General features: G+C 38.2%; 1 protein-coding gene across 3 annotated transcripts in view; it reads right to left on the reverse strand.

Annotated features, from left to right (window-relative positions):
• PHLDB2 (pleckstrin homology like domain family B member 2) overlaps positions 1 to 22,617 on the reverse strand; it is a 54,542-nt gene continuing 31,925 nt past the window's right edge. For 2 of the 3 annotated variants that reach the window (XM_065741951.1, XM_065741950.1), the window contains 11 exons: positions 22,351 to 22,461; positions 21,635 to 21,724; positions 18,832 to 18,975; positions 17,021 to 17,161; positions 16,461 to 16,560; positions 9,402 to 9,609; positions 6,517 to 6,607; positions 5,619 to 5,765; positions 3,273 to 3,492; positions 1,290 to 1,375; positions 1 to 903 (listed from right to left, as the gene is read on the reverse strand). In XM_065741951.1, coding sequence (XP_065598023.1) covers positions 763 to 903; positions 1,290 to 1,375; positions 3,273 to 3,492; positions 5,619 to 5,765; positions 6,517 to 6,607; positions 9,402 to 9,609; positions 16,461 to 16,560; positions 17,021 to 17,161; positions 18,832 to 18,975; positions 21,635 to 21,724; positions 22,351 to 22,461 — 1,479 coding nt within the window. In that variant the 3' untranslated portion in view covers positions 1 to 762. The remainder of the gene's footprint in view (positions 904 to 1,289; positions 1,376 to 3,272; positions 3,493 to 5,618; positions 5,766 to 6,516; positions 6,608 to 9,401; positions 9,610 to 16,460; positions 16,561 to 17,020; positions 17,162 to 18,831; positions 18,976 to 21,634; positions 21,725 to 22,350; positions 22,462 to 22,617) is intronic. The other variant, XM_065741952.1, reaches the window with a different exon arrangement.

Genomic DNA, 22,617 nt, shown 5'->3' on the forward strand with positions numbered 1-22,617 from the left:
TTACAAAGCTGTCCTTTTTTTTTTGTTGTTGAGCTTCATGGATACAGACTCTAAACGTACAGTCGGTATCACTGTGTGATTTAACACAGTTTTGTAAAAATTTAATTGCTTTAAAAGTCATGAAGAGTTTTGGCACTGTCCCCTTACAGAAAGTTAAATACAACTAACAATCTGAAATATTACAATAAGGGAGTCATATAACTCTTTGGCTCTGTCATAATAGTTAACTAAACTACTAAGGCAAGAACTGTGTGTACCTTAGGGCAGCTTTTTAATTTGTATTTTTATAAAATACTTGACTAAAAGTTTTTAAAAGTCACCTAATCATCTATAAATGTCAAATGCTGCATATTAAAATATATGCTATTACAGCTTTTTGTTCCATTACTAGGATTTTTGCATACCGATGAGAACACACGCATTCGTAAACTGTTGATGGATAGGTTCTCTGTTCAAGAGAATTTGTCCAAAATTACTGGATCAAGGTGTTGTCGTGTAAGTGGCCTGGTTATTCGTTTTGGAGCGCTATGACTTTCTCAACAGCTTTAGCTCTTTTGTCTCTACAAAGATCAACTAAAAGAAGTAACAAGTCCCCCTTTTCAATGCATTTAGAAAACCCTTCCTTTCTGAGGCTCTGGCTGCACATCATAAGGAGGATATTTCAGAGTATTCACAGGTATTTCATGTGGCTCTCCCGATTTCACTACATATGGCTAACTTCATATGTTACGTTATTGCAGTATGCCCTATTGCCCCACTGTGTTACAACATGAAGTGTGTGTAGCCTTCTGCGCCTGTAACAATAACATCCATCCATATCCTCATGGCTTCTGGTGTAGGAGCGACCATATAGTATATTCGGTCATGTGTCTTAACACTGAAAGTGAGTAGAGGGTTGGGACTCTAAAAGAAAACAAAAAGAAGCAGAAAGAAGGATATAAAAAGAATGAAAACACTAAGCTATTTATTGGCAACAGAACTGAAGTTACTTACAGGAAGATTTAGGGCAGGTTTAAAGGGAGAGACAAAAGGCACTGCAACCTACATTGCAGCACTGGGAACAGAGATGAGTTTAAAGTATATGCATCCAGGCTAAATGCTTTAATGACATATTTCCATTAGACTATCATCAGTGCTTATCACTGTTCTGGCCTCATCTTCCTTTGCTTTCACCTTCTTTTATTTTTTGTTTGCTGCTGCTTTTATAATGTCAACTCCCTTTGATTTTACTGCAGCTACCATAAAGCACTGCCATATGATTGATCCTCAGTTAAAATAACAAAGCTTACCTTATATGCATTCTTTAGATGATCATAATAGACTTCTTCAATAGCTTGAAAATAAATTACACCTTTTAATTTAGTTTCATGTTTGTCTGAAATGGAAGAGAGAAAACAACTTTTGAAAACTGAAATGAATGGTACTTCAAGAGGCAAAACATTATTCTGCCTTTTCACATATGTTCAGCAGATCAGTAACTGGATTAACACTTCTGCCTGTGAAATCCCCCAGAAATCTTCAGTCTCTCGAGAGATGCATTTCCTACTTGCTCTTCTTTTCTGCCTGGTTTCTGAGGAAATAAGGCTTTTGCAGTTTCCTTGTCTATTTTCAAGGCAGTCCCTCACCAAAGCACTTAAACCTTTTGGCCAGTAATTGCCAACAGAGGGAGAGCTGGGATACATCCATCTTCCAGTTCCATGAAAAGCAGACAGACTTCAGATACTGCTGAAGATTACAACATAGCTAGCAGGCTGTGGATGGCCCCTTCCTGGAAGCATTCAGGGCCAGGCTGGATGGGGCTTTGAGCAACCTGCTCTAATGGGAGCTTTCCCTGTTCATAGCAGGGGGTTGGAACTAGGTGATCTTAAAGGATCCTTCAAACCCAAACCATTCTATGATCTCAAGTGTCTTCTGTTTTACTGCAACATTAAGCATTCCCAGAGGGGTTAAGGAGAATCAGAACTGCATTTGATACTGAAGGGCAAAGTACCTCCCACGCCCACCACTCTTGCATATAGGGACTGCAATGCCTTGTGATGCCATGTTGGTATCACCTTAGCTCTGACCAATCAAACAGAACATCTTAATCAGTCACATAAGAGATTCTGCTGTGATTTTGAATGTTCATGGCCTTCAGCCTAAATCCTATCAGTAGCTGCCATCAGTTTCCAAAGCTTTAGATGACAGCAAAAAGAAATCCCAGAGACAAAATGACGCTATGCTGGGAATGTCCCTGACAGCCGCCAAGAGGCCAGTGAAATACTGAGGTATAGGACTGTGACATTATAATGTATGCTATGAAAAGCTAAATACAATACTACACAGCAAAATATACCATTTATGCAGCATAAGCCACTGCACTAGATTTCCAGTTCTACACCAAGTTCTTGGTTTAGTACTCTTGCAGAAGCAAAACAACATACCAGTACTTAGAATTCAATTACTCTGAATTCACAGCATCAAAATTTAGAAGTCTACTGTATAATTAAGATCTGGGCAGATCCTCACTCATATAAGAAGCTAGTAGAATTCTCATGAAACTGTTTGCTGGGCTGGAGTCCTTGAGACTCAGAAGAATTTTTCTTTGGTAGTTGAAACTGCATTACAGCAGCTGTACTGCACTCAAAACCAAAACTGTTAACTATTTAAGAAAAAGAACACAGTACCAGATGGGGACACCACTGAATGTTACAGGCCTTGCTAACCAATAAACCAGTTATTAAGAACAAAATAAAACGGAATGTTTGCTCGTCACGTTCCTCCAAGTATTACTGCAAATTTGCAAGGAAAAGTTGTTGGATATGTAATTAATTCCAACAATGTATTTTTAAGGTGATGAGCCATGCATAACTCTGTGATCAATTTCAAGTTCCTCATGACTTGCTGGAAAGCAGTAATGTCATGAAAAGAAATGGAATAACTTTTTTAGTAACAGATGTTTTCTTGTGATGCTTGGAAATTACTGTCATTAGGGAAAGTATATAACATTTAAAACTAAGTTACGTGGAGCCATTAAACTGTGTACTAGGAATCTGGTGATCTTTTTTCCCCTCTTCTTCCTATTCACATCTTCCTCTGACTGTTAGGCACTGTGTTTAGCCATTAGAATTAAGCTCTATAGGAAAGCAACTGCAGCAGCCCCAAGTGTGTAAGTAAAATACTCAATAAGATGGAATTACAAGATTTACTTGGGACTCCCTGCATGTCCAGAACACAGCTGAGTTGAGAGGAAAATAGGACAGATGTAACCTAACACCGACCCTGCAACCTACCTGCATAATATGTAAAAGTTCTCTTGTTTCTGTCAAAAACAAACCATCGTTTTTTCCAGGTTTTAATTTTCCCTCCCATCTTAATCAGAAAGCCTCGGCAGGTCTTCTCTGTGAGGGAGACATGGTAACAGGTCTCTATGTTGTGACCAGCTGTTTCGATATGACTTCGTAGATCAAAGTCTTCCTTTCTAATGGGCAAATAGCGAGTCAATGGGCGAGCCTGCAACAAAGAGAAGAAAATCTTACTATTTTAACCAAAGTCTTCACTTCTCTTTCACCCCTTCTGCTACAAGGTCATAACTGTCAACTGCCCATACATTCATACAGTGAAGATAACAAAAATAAACAAGTTTTGCTGCAGCCTGTTTTCTTTAAATGAAAGATCCTTAAAAAATTACATATGCACCTTTATGGAAGTGAAATCAGAGCATGGAAATTTCTTGAAATCATCAGTTGATAAGCTGGTAAAACAGGGTGGTTTAGAACTAAAAAATGAACTAAATGTGAAAGGTGTGTTTCTGCTTTAGATGAAGTGTGAGAGCTTCACTGGCATGAGGTTAAGCAAACCCATTACCTGTCAGCTAGATGCATCTAACTCATCTAAGTGTTACGGTATCTTCCTATAAAATATAAATAATAAGAGCATACAAAAAATTAGGAAGAAAGAGTGAACTGTAACCTACAGTTAGTTTTACAAATACTCTGCACACACAACAGAATTACTTATGAACTAATTAAACAGTATCTGGTTCGCAGTCAGCAGTGCAGTACTGAGAGCCGAAGCGTATCCCTCTGCAAGAGGCAGCAAAGCAGCACAGGAAATAGTGCCTCATTCTTGGTCGCAGTTCAGGACAATGTCTGCATTAAGACAGCATAGGTTGGGAGAACAAGTAAAAGTGACCTGGGCCCTCTGCCAGCTAAAGGGGGCGTGCCTGTTCTCTGTACCTAGAGGGTCTAAGCACAGAAATTCATTTTAAATGCAGAAGACCACTCATCTCCAAAGGCTCATGCTGCAGTCAGCAGACAGGGGCTACAACATAGGGCTATTCAGAACAGAAGCCTAGGTTAGGTGCCCTGAATGACCCATGGAAGAGATTTCCCTCTCTCACTCTACACTGACTTCAGAGAACATGGATAACCTAATCTGCCCCTGCTCCATGCCTAAAGTTAGCATTTTAAATACCACTGTGAGTCACAAATCTAAGGGACTTTCTCTCACTGCATTCTCAAGAAATCTCTCTGTGCAATGGGAGCTGTGTTGCCTGCAAGAACTCTTAACACCCTTCTAAAATTATGCAGTCCTGCATGATACAAGCTGGAACTAGCTTTGGCAAGTGTAAAGATGGATTTCCTTCCCCTACTTGACATTTCTAAGCGTCTGGAAGTACAGGAGGAAAAAAGTCTGGAAATTGGGTCTCACTGTATAAAAGAAAGAAAAAAACAAAGAAAATGGTCACTCATTCTGACAGACAGGTTTGTCTTTCTGCCAGTCCAGTCTTCAGTCTCACTGCTAAGTCTCCCAATTAGCAGTAACCAGTCGGGCATCTTGTTACAATACATGTACACTCCAACTTCAGATATGGATATAAGCATGACACCGTTGATTATGTCATACTTATCATTAAAATTTCAGAGCTATAAAGAAGAAATTATACACAACATTTAACATTCTTTTATTATATTTTATTATGAAAGCAAAGGAATAAACTGTTTCTGGTTAAGAATGTTTAAAGTTCCTCTTTAAAAAAACAGAATAGTAATTAATAAAACAAAGATTTAGCAAAAGCAGCACAGGTGAAAGCAGAAATGTGTCCAAATACGAGACACTGTCTTGCTATACTAACAATAAAATGACTGCCTATTCTATTTGCTGTACTGTGCAGATCCCCTTAGCTGTGGCAGAATAAAGAAACACATAAGAAAGAAAGCTCAAGATACGTCTAACTCCTAATGAGAAACAAATAAGATGTCAGAGGTAACAATACTGATGTAACTAAATAACGTTTCCCATACGGTCCCAAGAACATTTAAGAAAGTACTATTTCTCCTCTAGAACAGACACGGAGATGAAAAAGTTTTTTTTTCAGTCAAATATTTGGGAAGCAACAATTCTTTAGATGTAAGATGCTGAATACATCTAAGCTTATATTTAGATTTAAATAAATACCCAGACATCTGAGACTCCAATAGCTCAAACATAGTTCTAGTGACACAGATGCACCTCAGAAATACTGAATCCACTTACTTAACTGGAAGAAATTCTGTTTAACATTTGCAGAAATAGACTCACTTCCTCAATATATTAGGAATCTTGCACCAGAAAAATTTCATGTCAATGTATCTCACCTGTGCTCTTTGTTTCTCACGTATCTTCACTTCCTTTTCAATCAGTTTTTGCCTCTGGCTAGTTTCTTCTTCCAGTCTTTTCTCCAGTTGCTCTCTCCGGCGTTTCTCTTCTTCCAGAGCTCGCTTTTTAGCTTCCATCTCCCGTTCCTAAATAACAGAGCACATGCAGGACCATTGTATGTGAAACTACACTTCATGTGTCATTTCTAGCTAGGATTAAACTACTTTTTGCCTCTTTGGTCAGCAGGAACACATATCCATCAAAATGGACTAAGAACTGGAATCAGAAATGCAAATATCACTACTCTAGAAATGATGTTTTTTCATAAGCAACTCTCCTAGCAGCTATAGGAGCAATGCTGATTAGCTTCTGCTGGGATTTTGCCCTGAACTCACAGTTCACAGAATTGCAGGGGTTGGAAAAGACCTCTAGAGATCATCTAGTCCAACCCCCCATCTAAAGCAGTTACCTACAAGAGGTCATACAGGCAGGCATCTAGATGAGTCCTGAACATCTCCATAGAAGGAGACTCTACAACCTCCCAGCTTTATGTCATCAGCAAACTTGGTGAAGGTGGACTCTTATCTCCTCATTTAGATCACCAATGAAGATGTTGAACAAGACCAAACCCAGCACCGAATTCTGGGGAACACTGTTAGTTACAGGCCTTCTATTAGACTCTCTGCCACTGATCACAGCTCTCTGATCTCACCCACTGAAAGCAGTTAGTGCTCAAAGATGTAGCACGAGAACAAAAACAGACCAAACTAAAGGAGGAGAGGCAATTCTTTTAACTTTCGATTAGAGATAAACTATTTGGGATTACTACCCTCTTTAGGAGGGTATTACCTAACCAACATGCCCATTCCTATTTTTATTCATAAAATTAAATTTTACCCTGGACTCAAGCAGCCTAGTCTTTTCAGCATGTGCTTGTTTCAGAAGTCTCTCCATCTCTTCTATTCGTGCAACATTTGATGTGCTAGCACTGTATGGAACAAAAAAACCCAACACATTATAACAGTTATTTAAAAGAACAGTTGATATTTATAACCTTATTTTACTGCCCATCATTAGACAGTTTAAGAATTGAGTTGATTACATTCTTATCCAATTCAGTGCAGTAGCCACTAACAAAAAGGACTTATAAAGTGTATGATACACTGTGAAAGTATACACTCTCCAAACAGGGTTGTGAAAAATAAAAACTCAAGTACTTAAAAATGCATCCTGACAGTCTGCAGTGATCTCCACTATCTCCTGTAAGATACCAGAATATGGATGGATGCAGTTAGCATGTTCTAACAGAACACATTACTGATTCTCAGAAGCTGAGTCAGTAGCCATCTAAATATACTATTTAGGACTTCCTGGCCGAGGACTGTCCATTTTATCTCACTAAGCTCATCATCAGCAAATACTTGATACAGATAAGGAGGACTACCAAGTATCTCTAAAAGCTATTCAGTGACAGAGCAGTGTCAGATAGTGTCTGGTGGTTAAAATAACTAGCAAGCCAAGGAAAAAAGGTGATCCCAAAGAGTGCTAGATCCTGGCCCACCACAACACTGCTATCACCTTTGCCATTTTGGCTCTATTTTGCAATAAAAGGGCACTCAGATGACACCTGCAGCTTGCTATAAGGTGGTGTCATTTCCGCATCCTGGACACAAAAGCTCTGCAGTGCTAAGTATCTTATTTCAGAGCAAAGGGACTGTAATCTGTAGATGATGAACAGATTTACAGCGCACCCTGCAGTCAATGCAGAATCACCACATGGGTTCAGTACACACACTTGCTGCATTTCCAGCCTCTTCTGATGGGATTTTTCTCATTAAATCTCATTTCACAGATTTACCATACCCACTGCTGTAGAATGTTCCAGCTTAATTCAATGACTAATTGTTCCTTTAAGCACACTTACAAATGCCTTAAAATGTCACAGATACATGATGTGGTGAATATTTTTTTATGCCCTTTGATTCACAGTCATGTTTTTCTTTTAGTATAGGCACCCTAGTCTTTCAGGATTTGACAACTCTTTTGTAATTTATAAAGCAGACAAATCCATTACAAAAGAGTGATATTCTATTTCATATGATCTGTCAGAATTTCAAACTGTTGAGTAAACTTCCATGTGGCTCAGCAGATACTCATTCCATGATACAGAGGTTGTTTTGTACGCTTTGAAAAAGTGCTTCCATCTCACTCTTAGTTTCCATAACAAGTTATCTATTTAGGAGTGGAAATATTCACTTAAGACACTCTGCTAAGGTTCAACTGATTGGAAACTTCTGCCAAAATGCATTCTTTTTCTTGCAAAGGGCACTATCTTGTGCCTATAGGAGGCCAAAAAGCAATACTATACATCTTTCTTCCAACACAAATCTTGGCACTTCATCTCAGTTTAGCAACTGTGGCATTTTTTATGGCATGCTCTCTATTTTATTTTTCATTTTATGCTGTTCAGGAAAAAGCAGTTTATGTTAAAGTTGTGTTGCCATGGCCAAAGTCAACAGACAATATAAGGAAACTGAATGGGTTCAAGTGTTTAAGGCACAGAGAAACCTGACCCAAGGTTATTCTGAAAATGCTAACTGATCACTCAAGCAGTGGGAGCAAAGTGGGATTTTTATTTCTTCTACTCAGTAGCACACACACCAGCTACGAAGGACTGAGGTAGAATGGGAACAGTCCAAACAAGCATAGGCCACAAAAGCAACAGGGTCATAAATAAGAATGAATGCTAATGAATTTTAATGAGCAACCTGGAATTTAATTGAAGTCTTTTTTCCCATATAAAAATGGGAAGATACTTCAGCTTAGTTAAATTCTTTCATTTTCAATGTACTTATCACTGCAGAGATAATTCCCAGCCTGTGTGCACCTATCAGAAACTATCTACATATCTGTCTGAAACAAAAATCCTCAGAAACTGGGTCCTAATGCTTTTCCTTAAACAAATTAGCAAACAAGCAAAACCTCAGCCAGCAGAATGAATGCCACAAGTATTTTTAAGCTCTTAACACTGCAGCGATAATGACTACAAGAGGAAATATGTGGGCTGATCCCTCATTACAGGAAACAGATGCTGAATAAAACAACATGCTAGCCCCAAAAGCTGTCCTAGTGTTCACCAGAGATTCTGAATCCTGTGAGGATGTTGTATCTAATTATCAGCCTCCACTGATGCTTGTGAACCTCCTGGGGCAGAGCCATGAAATGAAAGCATTATCATTAAAACCAGACTATGAGAAGAAAACTGTTGGCACACAATTTTCAGGCTCAGTTGGTTTCGTTGTTTTGCTTTCTGTTTGTTTTTTAAATACGAGTCCACAATGTTCCTTCCATCTGTAGCATCTGAGCAGACAGTTTTTGAGGATAAGAAAAGCAGTGAAGGGCTCTAAGCCTTTCAGTATCTCTTTATTTCTTCTGACCCAGAAAAAAGAAGGGAAAGGGCAAAAAGGATTGCCAGAGGAATCCTAAGCATTTCAGCATAAGTATCCAGTAAGTTAACACAATGGAGACACAGAATGAGTACTTCATCCCTGACAGATACTGCAGAAGAAATTTCCTCTCACGGGAAGCTCATGAACTACCCCACTCTGAAAGGAGTGTCAGTGATTTAATCACTGAAGCTCAGGACTGACACTGATTTTACCATGCCCTCAGCATTTACGTGTTCTCTTGTTTAATTATAACTTTATTATTATTGTTATTTAAATTTTTTTTAATTATAACTTTATGACCATCACACAACATCAGAAATGAAGATTATTTACCTGGAAATGTTATCTGGTGAGCACGCTGATATGCTTGTCTCCATACTGTCAGAACTGTCTAAGCTTAATGTATCGAAGGCGTGGTCCTTGTAGCTACGATCTGGGTAATGGAAGCTATTCAAATACACGTTGGATTCCGATGCTGTTCTGCTGTAGAATTCAGGAGATTTCTGCCTCTGGCTTTCACATATACGTTGATGGTTATACCCTACAGAATACACAGGAAACATCTACATTACATACAAATTCTGTGGCTTGAACATAGCATATTAAAAGCACAAGCATTTTGAATACCAGCTCAGACTTAACTGTTCTGTGATGAAGATACTATCATAACCAAAGTAAGACTCTTAAAAACACATTTTCTCTAAGACAGACACAAACATACGTAGATTAGTATGGCTGACTTTTCAAGATATATTACTGTATGGGTATTACAGAAGTGTAATACACATAGATTAGACAAAATCGTGAAAGTAGCTGAATTCAGAGCTCTAAAAGAATTATCAGAGATTACGTTTAAAAATAAATAAATAAAAAATACACCCTTGGTACTGAAAGGCTTTTTCAGTATTTGTTTGGTTGCTTTTGTTGAACGTGTGTTACATTTTGTCTGTTTCCAGAACTTTGGCTTCTGGTAACTGTGCTCTGAACTTTTTTCTTTCATCTGAAATGAGGTAAGCTAGCTGTTACCAGCATGGGGGCACTTTACTGCCATTTCGAAACTGCAGTACACTCTAAGCAATTAACACAGATCTCTATAGCAAAATGGCTTAAAATAAAAACATAAATTAAGTTCCGCAATACTTAAATTCTTTGCTTTTTATTTTTCTACAAAGTCATCCTTTCTAAAAACCCACCCTTCTTGACCACAGAGAACTTTTTTTCACTGTGTCTCCTTTATAAACATTTCTTCCAAATTATTTTTAACAAATTTATCCATTGTCCTTGGTGAATAAAGCAGCAGTATTTATACAGACATGCAGAAAGGTTTTTGAGCTTGTCTGATGAAGAGCGGAGTAGAAAGACAATTGTCTTAAAATATGTAAAATGAGCAGTTAAGGTTTGATTTATATGGTTACAAATTCAACTTAACTGCCCATCTTTTCTTTGAACCCATGCAAGAATAGCACTTGCTCGCAGTTTTGACACTAAGAGTTTATAATATTCTCTGCACAATCCTGACCCAAAATGCAAGCTCATAGCTGAGCTGGAGACTAAGAATGACCATGGGACTAAAGGAAAACCTCCCATTCAGGCAGGAAAACAGAGATTTAGTACACAAACATGGAAGAAGTATGGACAAACCTACAAATGCAGCAATGTTCACATATCAATTTTTACTGGACACCATCAAGATGTTGCTTTTAGGCAAACACGCTTGAAGTGGGAATGCTCTCCTGCCTTATTCTACCTGCACAGAGACTGTGCAGTAACTGTCTGCTACATCTGAGTGCAGGGAGAATTTCATTTCAGGGGCTGAAGAACACCTCTACCTTAGAAAAGTTATAGTATTCTCCAAGGAGTGTCAGAAAAGCATGACTAAAGCTGTATAATCAAACTGTATTATTAAGGAAATGGTGCCCTATGAGCATTCCCAAGGCAGATCAAATGTTTCCTCTCTCTTCCATTTCCCTCCGTGCAGTACGAAGACTTTTTGCAGACAATTTAGGCTGGTTTCCAAGGAACTAATAGAACTGTACTTGCCATTTGAGAAAACAATAAATTTCAATAGAGGTTCAATTGTTCTGATTAGTAAGAGAGACAAAAAAGGATATAAATACACTTCAGCATTTATAGATAATAGCATCACACAACACCGATGTTACAGATCTACACGTGCAGGCTGCTTTCCTCCTATTATTATGGCAAACACTGCTGTTATTGCAGATACACAATTACCTTTCACACTTGAACCTTTGGAATGACTAATTGCTCCTGTGAAATGGTTTTCAATTATTCATGATGGAAAAAGAGAAAAAATAAATTACTGAAAGAAGCTGCATTCAAATGAATGTTTTTCTATCAAGCCTTCTGGAAATGCTAGACCGCTTAGAAATGTTAGTTTTATAGCTTGTATTACACTGAAAAATAAGACTGTCTAAAAGATACAAAGCAACATACCAGTTTTACACTTTCCCTAAAGGAAAGCCAACTTTCTAGGAAGATAAAGAACCCATTTTTAAGTGAAACATTTGACAGTTATATTTATGCAATCATGCAAATGTAACTAAACACTGCAAGGCATGTCTCTATAAAGCTCAGGGGTTTGGCTGCAAAATGACATGCATTCCCAGAAACATGCAGAGTGCAGTGCTCTCGTTTGCTCCTTGTGCCCCAGGGATGGGGCAGCTCATGGCTTGGGATAAGCAGTGTTCTGACCCCTAGATGCCTCTCAGTCTCATTTCCAGCCTCATTCACACAGCACACATGCAAAATCAAGGTGTTAGAACTGACTGCTGTCTATCCACAGAACATGCAATTAAAAAAAATGAACTCCTTCTAAGAGCCACTAAAAGGTTCCCACAAGCCAACACTGAAAGTCTAAGCTAATATAGGAACTAAAAAAAATGTTTCCTGTTGCATAAGTTTGCATTCCTTGTAGTAAAATAACAAGCTTAACATTGTCAATAGCCATAGTGTTCAGCAAAATATTACAAATATCCATAAAGCCATATCATCAAAAAGAATCCTTAGTATTTGTCATATAATTCCAAAAATAACCCAAATATACTTCTACAAAAGTATTATGGAGAAGTCAGAACTATAGGCAAAAGCTGTTGTTAACAGCAGCACTGTCAAGTATATTAAAAAACAATACTTCATAAAAATAAAGGTCCGGGAGTAACATTTTATTTCCATTCTTTTTTTTTTTTTTAAGCATAGACATTAACATGTCAAAAAAAATTTTTTTTTTTGTATGAAAGCATGCCAAAGTAGGAACTCAAGTATTCCTTGCTATTGTCACCTACAGATCTGCAAAGGATTTCAGATTTTCTGCTCTACTTGTTCAGCTATGAGCAAAGCAGCAAAAAATTAGGCCTGCACCAAGCTGCAGCTCTGCAGATATTAGCATTACTCAGAAGTTTTGTTGTGACAGTCTGTTTGACATTAAAAATATATATATATATAAAAGATTTTTTGAACAACTATCATTCACAACTACTTTAAAATTTTCCAGGATGTCAGAAGTCACTTGACAGTGCGGATGCAATCAGTACTTTTGCCAAATGGCAACAACAGTGGCAGCCAGGGAAAGGCATGCTTTCATACCTCTTCTAGCTTTTCCTGAGAAAAGAGTAAAAAGACAAAGAAAACTACTTTGAAATGCTCATAGTTGGTCTTCAAATATAGACATTGCCCTCAGACTACTGATTTTTTGTAAAGCCTAAGAAGCATACGAATAACTATTTTGCTGGCACCCAACATCTGTCTCAGCAGTGTTACTCCCAGCTCTGTGTCTAGTTTCATATTTCAGCTGGCAGCCCCACCCATGGGACTGAACTGACCAAGAGGGCCCCATTCCCACTGTCCTCACACAGTCTCCTGGTGCCTAAAACCCAGGGGAACTTTTTGGGCCCTTGTTTCTACCTGTTCAGTGACTGGTCTCTGGATTGCACCTAATAACTTTTTGTAATTTATCATTTATTTTGATTTTTGCCCTTAGTTTGCTGCTCCACAGAAGTCTTTTTACTCCTCCACAGGAGCTGGATTTGTAAATAGAAAAAATAACCTCACAAACGGCTGTTAGGAAACAGATTTTCCCATGAATGACTTATGCCAAAGATGCGTCCTCTTCAATATTAGTTGTTCTTCACTCAGGGAATGATTACTGACAGCGACTATTTGTTGTTGGAGCAGGTCCAGAGGAGGACCACGAAGGTGACCAGAGTGCTGGAGCACCTCCTCTGTGAGGACAGGCTGAGAGAGCTAGGGCTCTTCAGCCTGAAGAAGAGCAGGCTCCAAGAAGACCTTACAGCAGTCCTCCTGTCCCCACATGGGGCCTACAGGAGAGCCAGGGAGGGACTTCTTATAAGGGCTGGTAGTGACAGGACAGGCTTTAAAGTGGAAGAGAGGGTAGATTTAGACTATATATTAGGAAGAAATCCTTTACTGTGAAGGTGGTGAGACATTGGAACAGGTTGCCCAGTGAGGTTGTGGATTCCACCTCTCTGGTAGCATTCAAGGCCAGGCTGGATGGGGCTTTGAGCAACGTGGTCTAGAGGGAGGTGTCCCTGCCTATATAAGGGGTTGGAGCTAGATGATCTTAAAGATTCCTTCCAACCCAAAACATGCTATGATTCTATTTATTTCAATGAAAATTAAATAAATAAATAAATTCCTGTTGAGTTTCCACAGGTTCCATTCTTCCACTTATTCACTGACATTGCTTGCTCCAGCACAAAGAAAACGATGTTCAAACTTGAGTGGCTCTTCATTTCCTAACTTTATTTTTAACTTTGAATTATTGATCACAGACTTTTATATTAACTTCTTGGACAGAAGTAAGAAAAACTGGAGAAATCCAGTCAGAAAGAATTCATACCATTATTAATTTTTTAGTCCTCCTATAACACCTGTCCCCTAAGAGCAGAGCCACTACTTCCTCCGGGAAATGCTGAATACACTTTCTCCAGATTTTTACAAACACACTAAAATGCCCATACTTTAAGCTGATTCAACACTTTCAAGACTCCAGAAATGTGATGAGCTGCTACCAACACTTCCAGAGTGCATTAGCCTCTTTGCACAGTGGTTCCAAACACTGTTGAAAAGGCAATGAATGATTACTGGACTAGGTGACAAGTGACAGGACACGAGGAATTGGTCTCAGGCAGCTTCAGAGGAGGTTTAGGATATTTGGAAGAATTTCTTCACAGACAGGGAATGGGCTGCCCAGGGAAGTGAAGGAACCCTTATCTCTGGAGGTATTTAAGACATGTCTGTGGCACTGAGGGTTAGTGATACTGGACTCAGTGGGCCATGTGGATAATTAGACTTAACGATCTTGTAAGTATTCTCCAATCTAGATGATTACATGACTGTATTACAGCAATCACAGACTAGGTCATGGACTAAACCACGATCAACCACCTGGCTGGGTGCTGCTCTAACAGGATGTCTGTGAACCTGGAGAAAGAGCAGTGCAGAAACTTCTGTGATATGCTGCTCAGATAAAGCAGACTTCTGCAACCCAGGACCACTGTGCTTTAAGGACTGGATAATGCAGTTACACTCTTCAAGTTCCTCTGACACAAGAAAACTCAGGGAGCTCTGTTGTTGAATGCAAAGGGGATAGAATCATAGAATGGCTTGAGTTGGAAGGGACCCCAAGGATCATCAAGTTCCAATCCCTCTGCCACAGGCAGAGCTGCCACCTGATAGATCAAGTACTAGATCAGGGTCCTATGCAACCTGGCCTTAAACTCCTCCAGGGACAGGACATCCATACCCTCTCTGGACAGCCTGTTCTAACACCTCACCACCCTCTCAGTAAAAAACTTGCCCCTGGATAAGTCCTTGTATTCCTGTATTCTTTGTGTTCTGTTGGTCTCTTTCTGTGCAAATTAGAGTTCAAATGAAGCATCTGACAGCAGCTTCATTTCGCTCCTACAAAGCCCACATGTCAGAATAAGCTGTTAAGAACCAGCTTCTTTCCCAGTATGAATTCATCACCTAAGGCTCCTTTATAATTCAGTATTTCCATACAAACTGTTGAACCATTTAAAGAATAATGATCTTCTTCCAGGATGGAGAGCAGTACAGCATACAAATTGTTCCTGGCATATGACAAGTAACTGTGGCAAGTGCCTTAACCAATGTATCTCACTCTTTCCTGCCTCACTTTTTCATCAATGCATAATTCAGTTCTGGTTTGGGGGGATTTCTTTCTTTTTCAGTCTTAAGGTAAAAAATCTGCCTGTGCTCTTAGACCAATTTTTTAACTGTCTGTTGACAAAAAATGGAACAGAAAAATATAATAACCATTTTAAAAACTTTAATTAAGTTTAACAGTTGTGTTTTAGGCCACACATCATCTTTTGCAGTCATTTTCCAGAAGTAGTTCCAATATAACATACAATCTTTTGCTGTCAGAATTTAGTCAAGCAGTCCTTACTCATTTTCACACAGAATCACAGAATTCTAAGGGTTGGAAGCATTTTCTGAACAAGAGCATAATGATGAGTCTCAATGTACTTTCAGGCTATTCCACCCAGGCAAATGCATTATATCACAAAAGCTTGCCAAGCTGGGTATGAAGCCCCTTCTGAATTGCATCTGAAACGCATCAAGCTACATTAGCCCCCATGGTAGGCTTGTGGAAAGCCTGTTGCACAAATAAAGCTCAAAAAGAACAAATCCCAACTGCAGCAGATCTATGAAGTGAAATGTAGTAAGTCACGATCCCTTCTTGGCAAGTTTGTTCCTTACAGGCATTTAGCTGACTTCAGTTGTGCTTTTCTACTTTTACCACCTGCTAGACATCTATAAAAACAGGATGGATCCTGTCTCTGTCAATCTTAGTCAGCACTAGGTAAGGCTTTCTTACACTAATTTTTGTAATATGAAGATACCAGAAAGAAAAGAAACTGACAGATGGAACTGAAGAGCAATTCATTCTGAAGATGGGACAATTACCAGTAATGCATTTTTGTAACAGCAAAAAATTAAGTGCATCAATTCAAGTAGACAAACAGCAGACAGAGAGTTTCATAGTTATGAGATCACGTCTCAAAGATTAACTATAAGACGATGTAATATTTTTAATAAATCATCCCTAAATCAGTCAAGTTAGCCAGTTAACCCAATGTGTATCCTTTTATCTTCTGCTGAGTATATTTGATGGTCACATTCTTCAAATCTGTATGCACCTATGCCATAATCTTAACATTTTGTCTAAATCTGCAAACAACATTGGGAGCTTATGTCTTTCAACAAGAAGCAATTTTTGACTTTTCAGCCCCATTGATTACAGTAATATCAATTTCACATCTATTTTCTTACCAAAAAAAAGAAAAGAAGTAAATGCTGGCTTTAACAGAAACTGATCAGTCTTACCTTTGTGCATCCTTCTTGATTCTGACTCTTTGGTCATGGTTGCCAGGCAATGAGGAAGTACACTCCCACAGCTGTTGCTCTGTCCTAACGGTAAATGTCCCTGCAAGAAATTTATAAATATGTGCTTATAAATATGTGCTCAAATTAAATAAAAACATTTGCCTATTATTATCTCTCTGTTGCTTCTGTTTGTTAATTTACCATGGCACAAATAAGGAGTATTTTCACTTTGCATACAATCTTCAAACAGCTAAAGGTTGAAAGGAAATCAGCCCGTTGAGTCTCTACAATCAATTTAAATTATCCTGCAAGTAAAGTTCTTGAAATACACTGATCATAAATATACGATGACTGTTATTTCCAGATGTCAATATAAAGGCTGGAAGCACGGAAGGCTTCAAGCTTTCTCCCATCTTAACAAACTGTGACGCCTTTCAAAGCCAACATCAGACATGAACTTGAGGGATTACACCATGCTACAGTGCTATTCAACCTTACCTCTAACATAGTATTCTTTTTGTATAAAATTGGAAGACTATTAATAGCAAGCAACTACGTACTTTAGATGTAATGTTCCGTCCAAGAGTAGAACTATTGAAGTGTGGTGACACAGCTGGAGTTGTTTTCTTGCGAGGCAAAGTATCACTCATGTACATGCATTCCCTGTGCTGTTTCTTTCGCTCTTCCAGATTTCTGAAATGCTTCAAATGTAATTTGTTGAACAGTTTTGACATAAAGAATTGACCTACTTGTTCAGTTAAGCTCTATATGGAATACAGTGCAGGCAATAGTCTGAGATTTCACTGGAAAGAATGAAATACCTCCTGCTTCACAATGTTGCATAGGGTTTATACAAATATCACAATAAAAAAGCATGCTGATTAAGAAAATATACCAAATTCATGTGCAATTTTTTATAGACATGTCCCTGTACCTAATTTATTTTTGCTATTATTTTTTTAATTCAAGTCCAGTGCACAAGTAGAATCTAATTAAAAGAGGGAAAACGTTTATTTACAAGTTATTCTAATGATCTGGCAGCTTTAAAACAATACAGCTTTTGAAAGGCATTGTTTAAATGTATAACAATTAATTTTAGGATTTCAAATGAAGCCAGTGCTATGTTTATTGATGCAGGTCTTCCAACAACCAATATGGCTTCTAAACATTAATATTTGCCTCTGGATTATTCATATAAAGGAGAATTTTTAATCATTACTATTCCATAACTGGTTGTATTTATTTTTTAAATGAGCAGTACTTTTAAGTTTAACATTCAGAAAGCATCATAAACTTACAGTCTACCATGTCATTCTAAAAACTTTCCACGTAGATCAACTTCATGGCCACCATAATAATAACAAAAATATCCCAAGTTATCAGCTTTGAGTCAGTTACCTGTTGTTGCCTGCGGTGTTTCTTAGCTGGCAGAGGAGGAGGTGTATCAGATAAAGGAATAGGATCTACATGAGTAGCCATGACCTCAGGCCAATGGACTGATGGAAGTTGAGCAATAGAGCGAGGAGAAAGAGAGTGAGGAAACACAAATCCAGAACAGAGAGGTGATCTTAGCTTTATAGAAAAAAGAGAAATTACACACAGAGTTTTCTTTTTGGAATTGCTCAAAAGATACGGCACATACAAGCTGCAGTTTTAGCACTATGTTTGTGGGTCATTTAGCAGGAAAGATTTGTTGCGTTGGAAGTCTTAAGGTATAGCTATCTTTCAGAAGCAGCACAGAAACACCAAATTTTTAACCAGGCACTGCTTCCTTTACACACAAAGGTAGGGGTGTTTACAGTCATAAGACAAATCCATTCTATAAAAAGTGGATTTATGAAAAATTTGCTGTAATCATTACAAAGGCAAAAACAGCACAAAGAATGAGAGAAAGGAAGAGTAAACTATAGAAACAGACTGGACAGACTGTGGAATAGCTTAGGTAAGTAGAAGTTACTCATCTCCCCCAAATATCCAAGGTATTCTTCAGTTACAGAAGAAAAACATACAAAAGGAGCACAAGCTCCACTGAGTGAGTAATAACTGAACGTGTCCACAGACCATATCTCCACAGGTGCATTACACTATACTGTTTGACAGGCAAAGACTGTCACTTATTGCTGCTTGGGTCACAATCATTTAGGTTTTTTGGCCTTTGAAGTCCCACCTACATCAACTGGACCATTCCGCCAGCTTTAATATTATATTAAGCCATTACCTGATTTGGTACCTGGCAGATGAGAGTTTGCCTTAGGGTCAGTTTGTTACATGTTGAATTACAAAAAGAGAAAAGAAAAAAAAAACAAGAAGAAAAAAAAAAAGCAGCAATGAAAGAACAATGCAAACAAAGGGAAATGTCTCTCAAACAAACCTCTTTATTTTGTGGCTGGCTCGTCAGCACAGCCGTGGAAGGCTCAGTGGTACCTGCGTCAGCATCTGTGGGGGGCTGAGTGGAAGGGGATATATTCGTGGAATTGCCATACAGCTCACTAATTTCACTTACACTGATATAGCCCTAAAAGGAGGAATTCAGAAGTTAAAAGGAGCAAAAGCAAAAAGGCATGCAAGAGTATTAATGTATCCAGTACGATGACAGTTAGTTTAGAGTGATACAGCCAAATATTTGTTACCATTGAAATATTTTATCATAAATAAAATGATCATCAGGCTCCTCAAATGTTGAATATTTGGATGCTGAAAATTGTTCTTCGTTTAATTCTAAATACACTTGTGTGATCAAAAGGCAAATATACATTAAGTGAACAGAAGCCTTCAGTAAAATGTAAACACCCTTCATGTAGCACTCTCCTGGGCTAGCAAATATAGAGGTTTTTTTTATAGTATACTATAAAAATATAGGCTATAGTATTTCTTCTTAAAAATGCATACATTTAGCAATGATCACAGAAGGAAGGTTGAAAAAAATTAAAGAGACCTCTTACCTACTGTATCAGTTACTTTCAAGCAGATATACAATTCTGGAAAATTAACTATCATACTGTGAACACAGCACTCTATTGATAGAAGTTAAATATCAATTCACTTAATACATGATCAACTGTTAAATGAGGAGACTGACTACTACTGAAGTTTTCCTCTCAAAACATCTGGCCATATTACAGTAAAAGAGATTCCAGTATGAATAAACATAAATCTTGCTTAACCGTATTGTAGCAGCAGTATATTAATCACCAAGTCTGGCAAGTCTGTGAATGTAATATTATGTTCATTTTTATAGACAGTAAAAGCACTTTCATTGCTATTATGAGAAAACATTCATTTCACGCTCACAACACCAATGGGGATTCTCCATGGGGTTAAGTGAATTAAAAAAAAAAAAGAAGCAAACAAATGACTTCATGATGTGTTAGCTCAGGCCTTGTTAACATTAGGTTACAGAAATGGATTCAAGTCAGACTAGAGAACCAACTCATTTTGCTAATATTGAAGTTTCAAACAGCATTGATTTTTACCTCGCTTAAGTACTGAGATAAGCACCCTGTCTTATCTATGCAGCAGTATTACTGTCCACTGCTACATATGGAGGAAGCTTCAGGATGGATAGAAAGAGTTACAAACGCATCCTTTGTTGAGGAGAACATGGGAAATGTGAGACCACAGACTAAGTTCTCAACTGATGTATGAGCAACTGCATGGTGAAATTGACTCCTGTGTGCAGAGAATCTGTTTAAGCCTGTGTTCCATTCGGTGCTTTATTTTTAGATGCCAAAACAGTTCTAGAAACGCTGAGCTGAAGTAAGACAAAATATGTCTGGCAAGGAAAGGCATTTATTATAGAAGAGAAAACCTGTGGGGACACTGAGCATAAAACAGATAATTTACGCTGTCCCTTTTCTCATTTACCTTACAGTAAGTCCTAATTGATTTCACTGCAGGGAACAGAATCACGCTGCTTAATTATCTGCTTCAACAAGAAGTGTATCAGGTTCACTTAATGTAGTTGCATTTTGAAACGTCTGTGATTAAACAAGTCATTACATGGATATGAAGATAAAATCAGACACAGCACCCACTTTCTAGTGATAAATGAATGGAATCATCACAAAAGAACAAAAAGGAAGCCTGGAGTTGCCAGATGTCCTGGTGAGAGGTGAGATGTCCAAATCAGGGTGCAACCTAGGATACTAAGTCCAAGCATCAGGAACACGGCTTGCAGTGAGGAAGGATGCTTAATCCCACTGGTAGAGCTTCGAGGCCATTTAAGGAAAATCACATTTCCCAGACTTAAAGAGCCCAACTTCCCACAGTGACACCTGCATCATTAGATGAGCAGTCTGCGTTCAGGAGACATCCAGCAAGTCCAGTCAGACCTCTTAATCAGAAGTTAATGAAGCAGTCATAGATACCTATCTGCATATTTTAAATGCTATTTCTTCTGCTTGCCCGTTTATAACTCCATATTTATCTACAATTTTCAGATCCATTAAATCAAGCCAAGAGGATAAACATGGGCACTGGAAGATAACACTGGACATCCTGAACAAGTTTTTGTAATGGGCTGTGGCTTACCTTACATTGAGCTTATTCACAGTTCTCGAGAGGCTTAATGTGGTATCCTAAAAGCTATGAAGTCTTGACAGGTGCAGTTAAGCTCTGAGACTCACCCAAACTAACTCAAATTTTAAGCAAAAATATGTGACACCTTTAACTATTCACCATGCTTAAATAAAAAGCTTGATAAATGCATTAAGACCACGACAGCCTGAATTTTTCAGTTCAGTGTTCTTTAAAAAGATCAAAATACGCATTTAAGCATTTTTGAAGAGCCTTAAAATAGAAGTGAATGTGGTGGGAAGAACTCTGACAAAATCTACACTGCAAAAATAAGGACCACAGTGTGTTGCTACTTGAACAGTTAGTTATTCCTGGACTCCATTTTTCCTTATGTCAATGCGGTTTAATTATCTATTCTGAGAAAATTAGATACTTCACACACACAAGTTCATTTTTCCTGGGCAAGAGTTTCAAGTGAGACCAGTCAAATCTGGGAAAATTGTCAGAGCAGTTATTTTCATTGTGCTATGCATCTGGATTTCCGTGAATAGCTTTATAAAGTAATTTCATCATCTCCAACAGGACCTCAATAAGTACTTTTGCATGAAGAGTTATTAAAAGTTACTTGTGGTAAAGTAATTGGCAGTGAAACTATTTACCTCTTTTAGACTAGTGGGACTGACAGGAAATCCCTTTCCTCCAGAAAGCGTGGAATACTTCTTTTCCAGATTACAGAGATTCTCTTTCTCCTGTTAATAACAGAAATAAAGTTTGTACTAAATAACAACAGCAGTGTAATGAAAATAAACGCTAGTCATTTTCTTAAATGCATAAAGAAACATGCTAAACACTTCAAAGCAGAGCTCCAACTTCACTCATTTACAGCAAAACCAAACAAAAACATGGAGGAATACAGCCAAAAACTAGTAAAAAAATTTATTGAAAAATCACTGTCAAATAAAAAGGTCTTCTTTCAGCATTCTGAAAATGCTGGTTCTTCTTAAAGAGCTAAATATGATTTCCCTTGTGGTCAAAACCAAAAGGCATATGAAGGGTTGACATCAGCTTCTCATTAATTTCCACAGGAGGCCTACAAAGATGGCAAAGAAGGCACTGCACATCGAGAGCAGCTGAGGTCCCTGAGTTTGCTCAGACAGAGCAGAGGAGCTGAGGAGGGGCCTCATGGCAGCTGCAGCCCCTCACAAGAGGAGTGAAGGGGCAGTGCTGAGCTCTGTTCTGCATGGCAGTAACAGAGCCCAAGGGAATAGCACGGAGCTGTGCCAGGGGAAGGGCAAGGTGGGTTCCTCGTGTTCGGTGTTCTTTCATTATATGAAATGCTCTTTCACTATGCATTAAAAATATCTGAAATACTTACCCTTTGCAGCATCATTATTAGATTATTTTTCTCTTTTACAAAATGATCTTGTTCTCTTTGAGCTTGTTGAACAATATGATTAGCTTGTTTTTTGAGTGCAGAAATCTTCTCCTATTAAGAAAAAAATATATCAACTTTTATGTGTTTCAAAGCATAAGGCAGCCAATTGCAAGGATAATATTCATAATACTTCACTCATTCATAAGAATTAAGTAGTAGGAAAGTAAGTTTTTATAACACAGCTCATTGCACTGAAGGAGATAATTA

The sequence above is a fragment of the Cyrtonyx montezumae genome, unplaced genomic scaffold (assembly GCF_038088225.1).
Source record: "Cyrtonyx montezumae isolate F1298 unplaced genomic scaffold, pur_monq_1.0 scaffold_3, whole genome shotgun sequence".
Taxonomy (NCBI): Eukaryota; Metazoa; Chordata; class Aves; order Galliformes; family Odontophoridae; genus Cyrtonyx; species Cyrtonyx montezumae.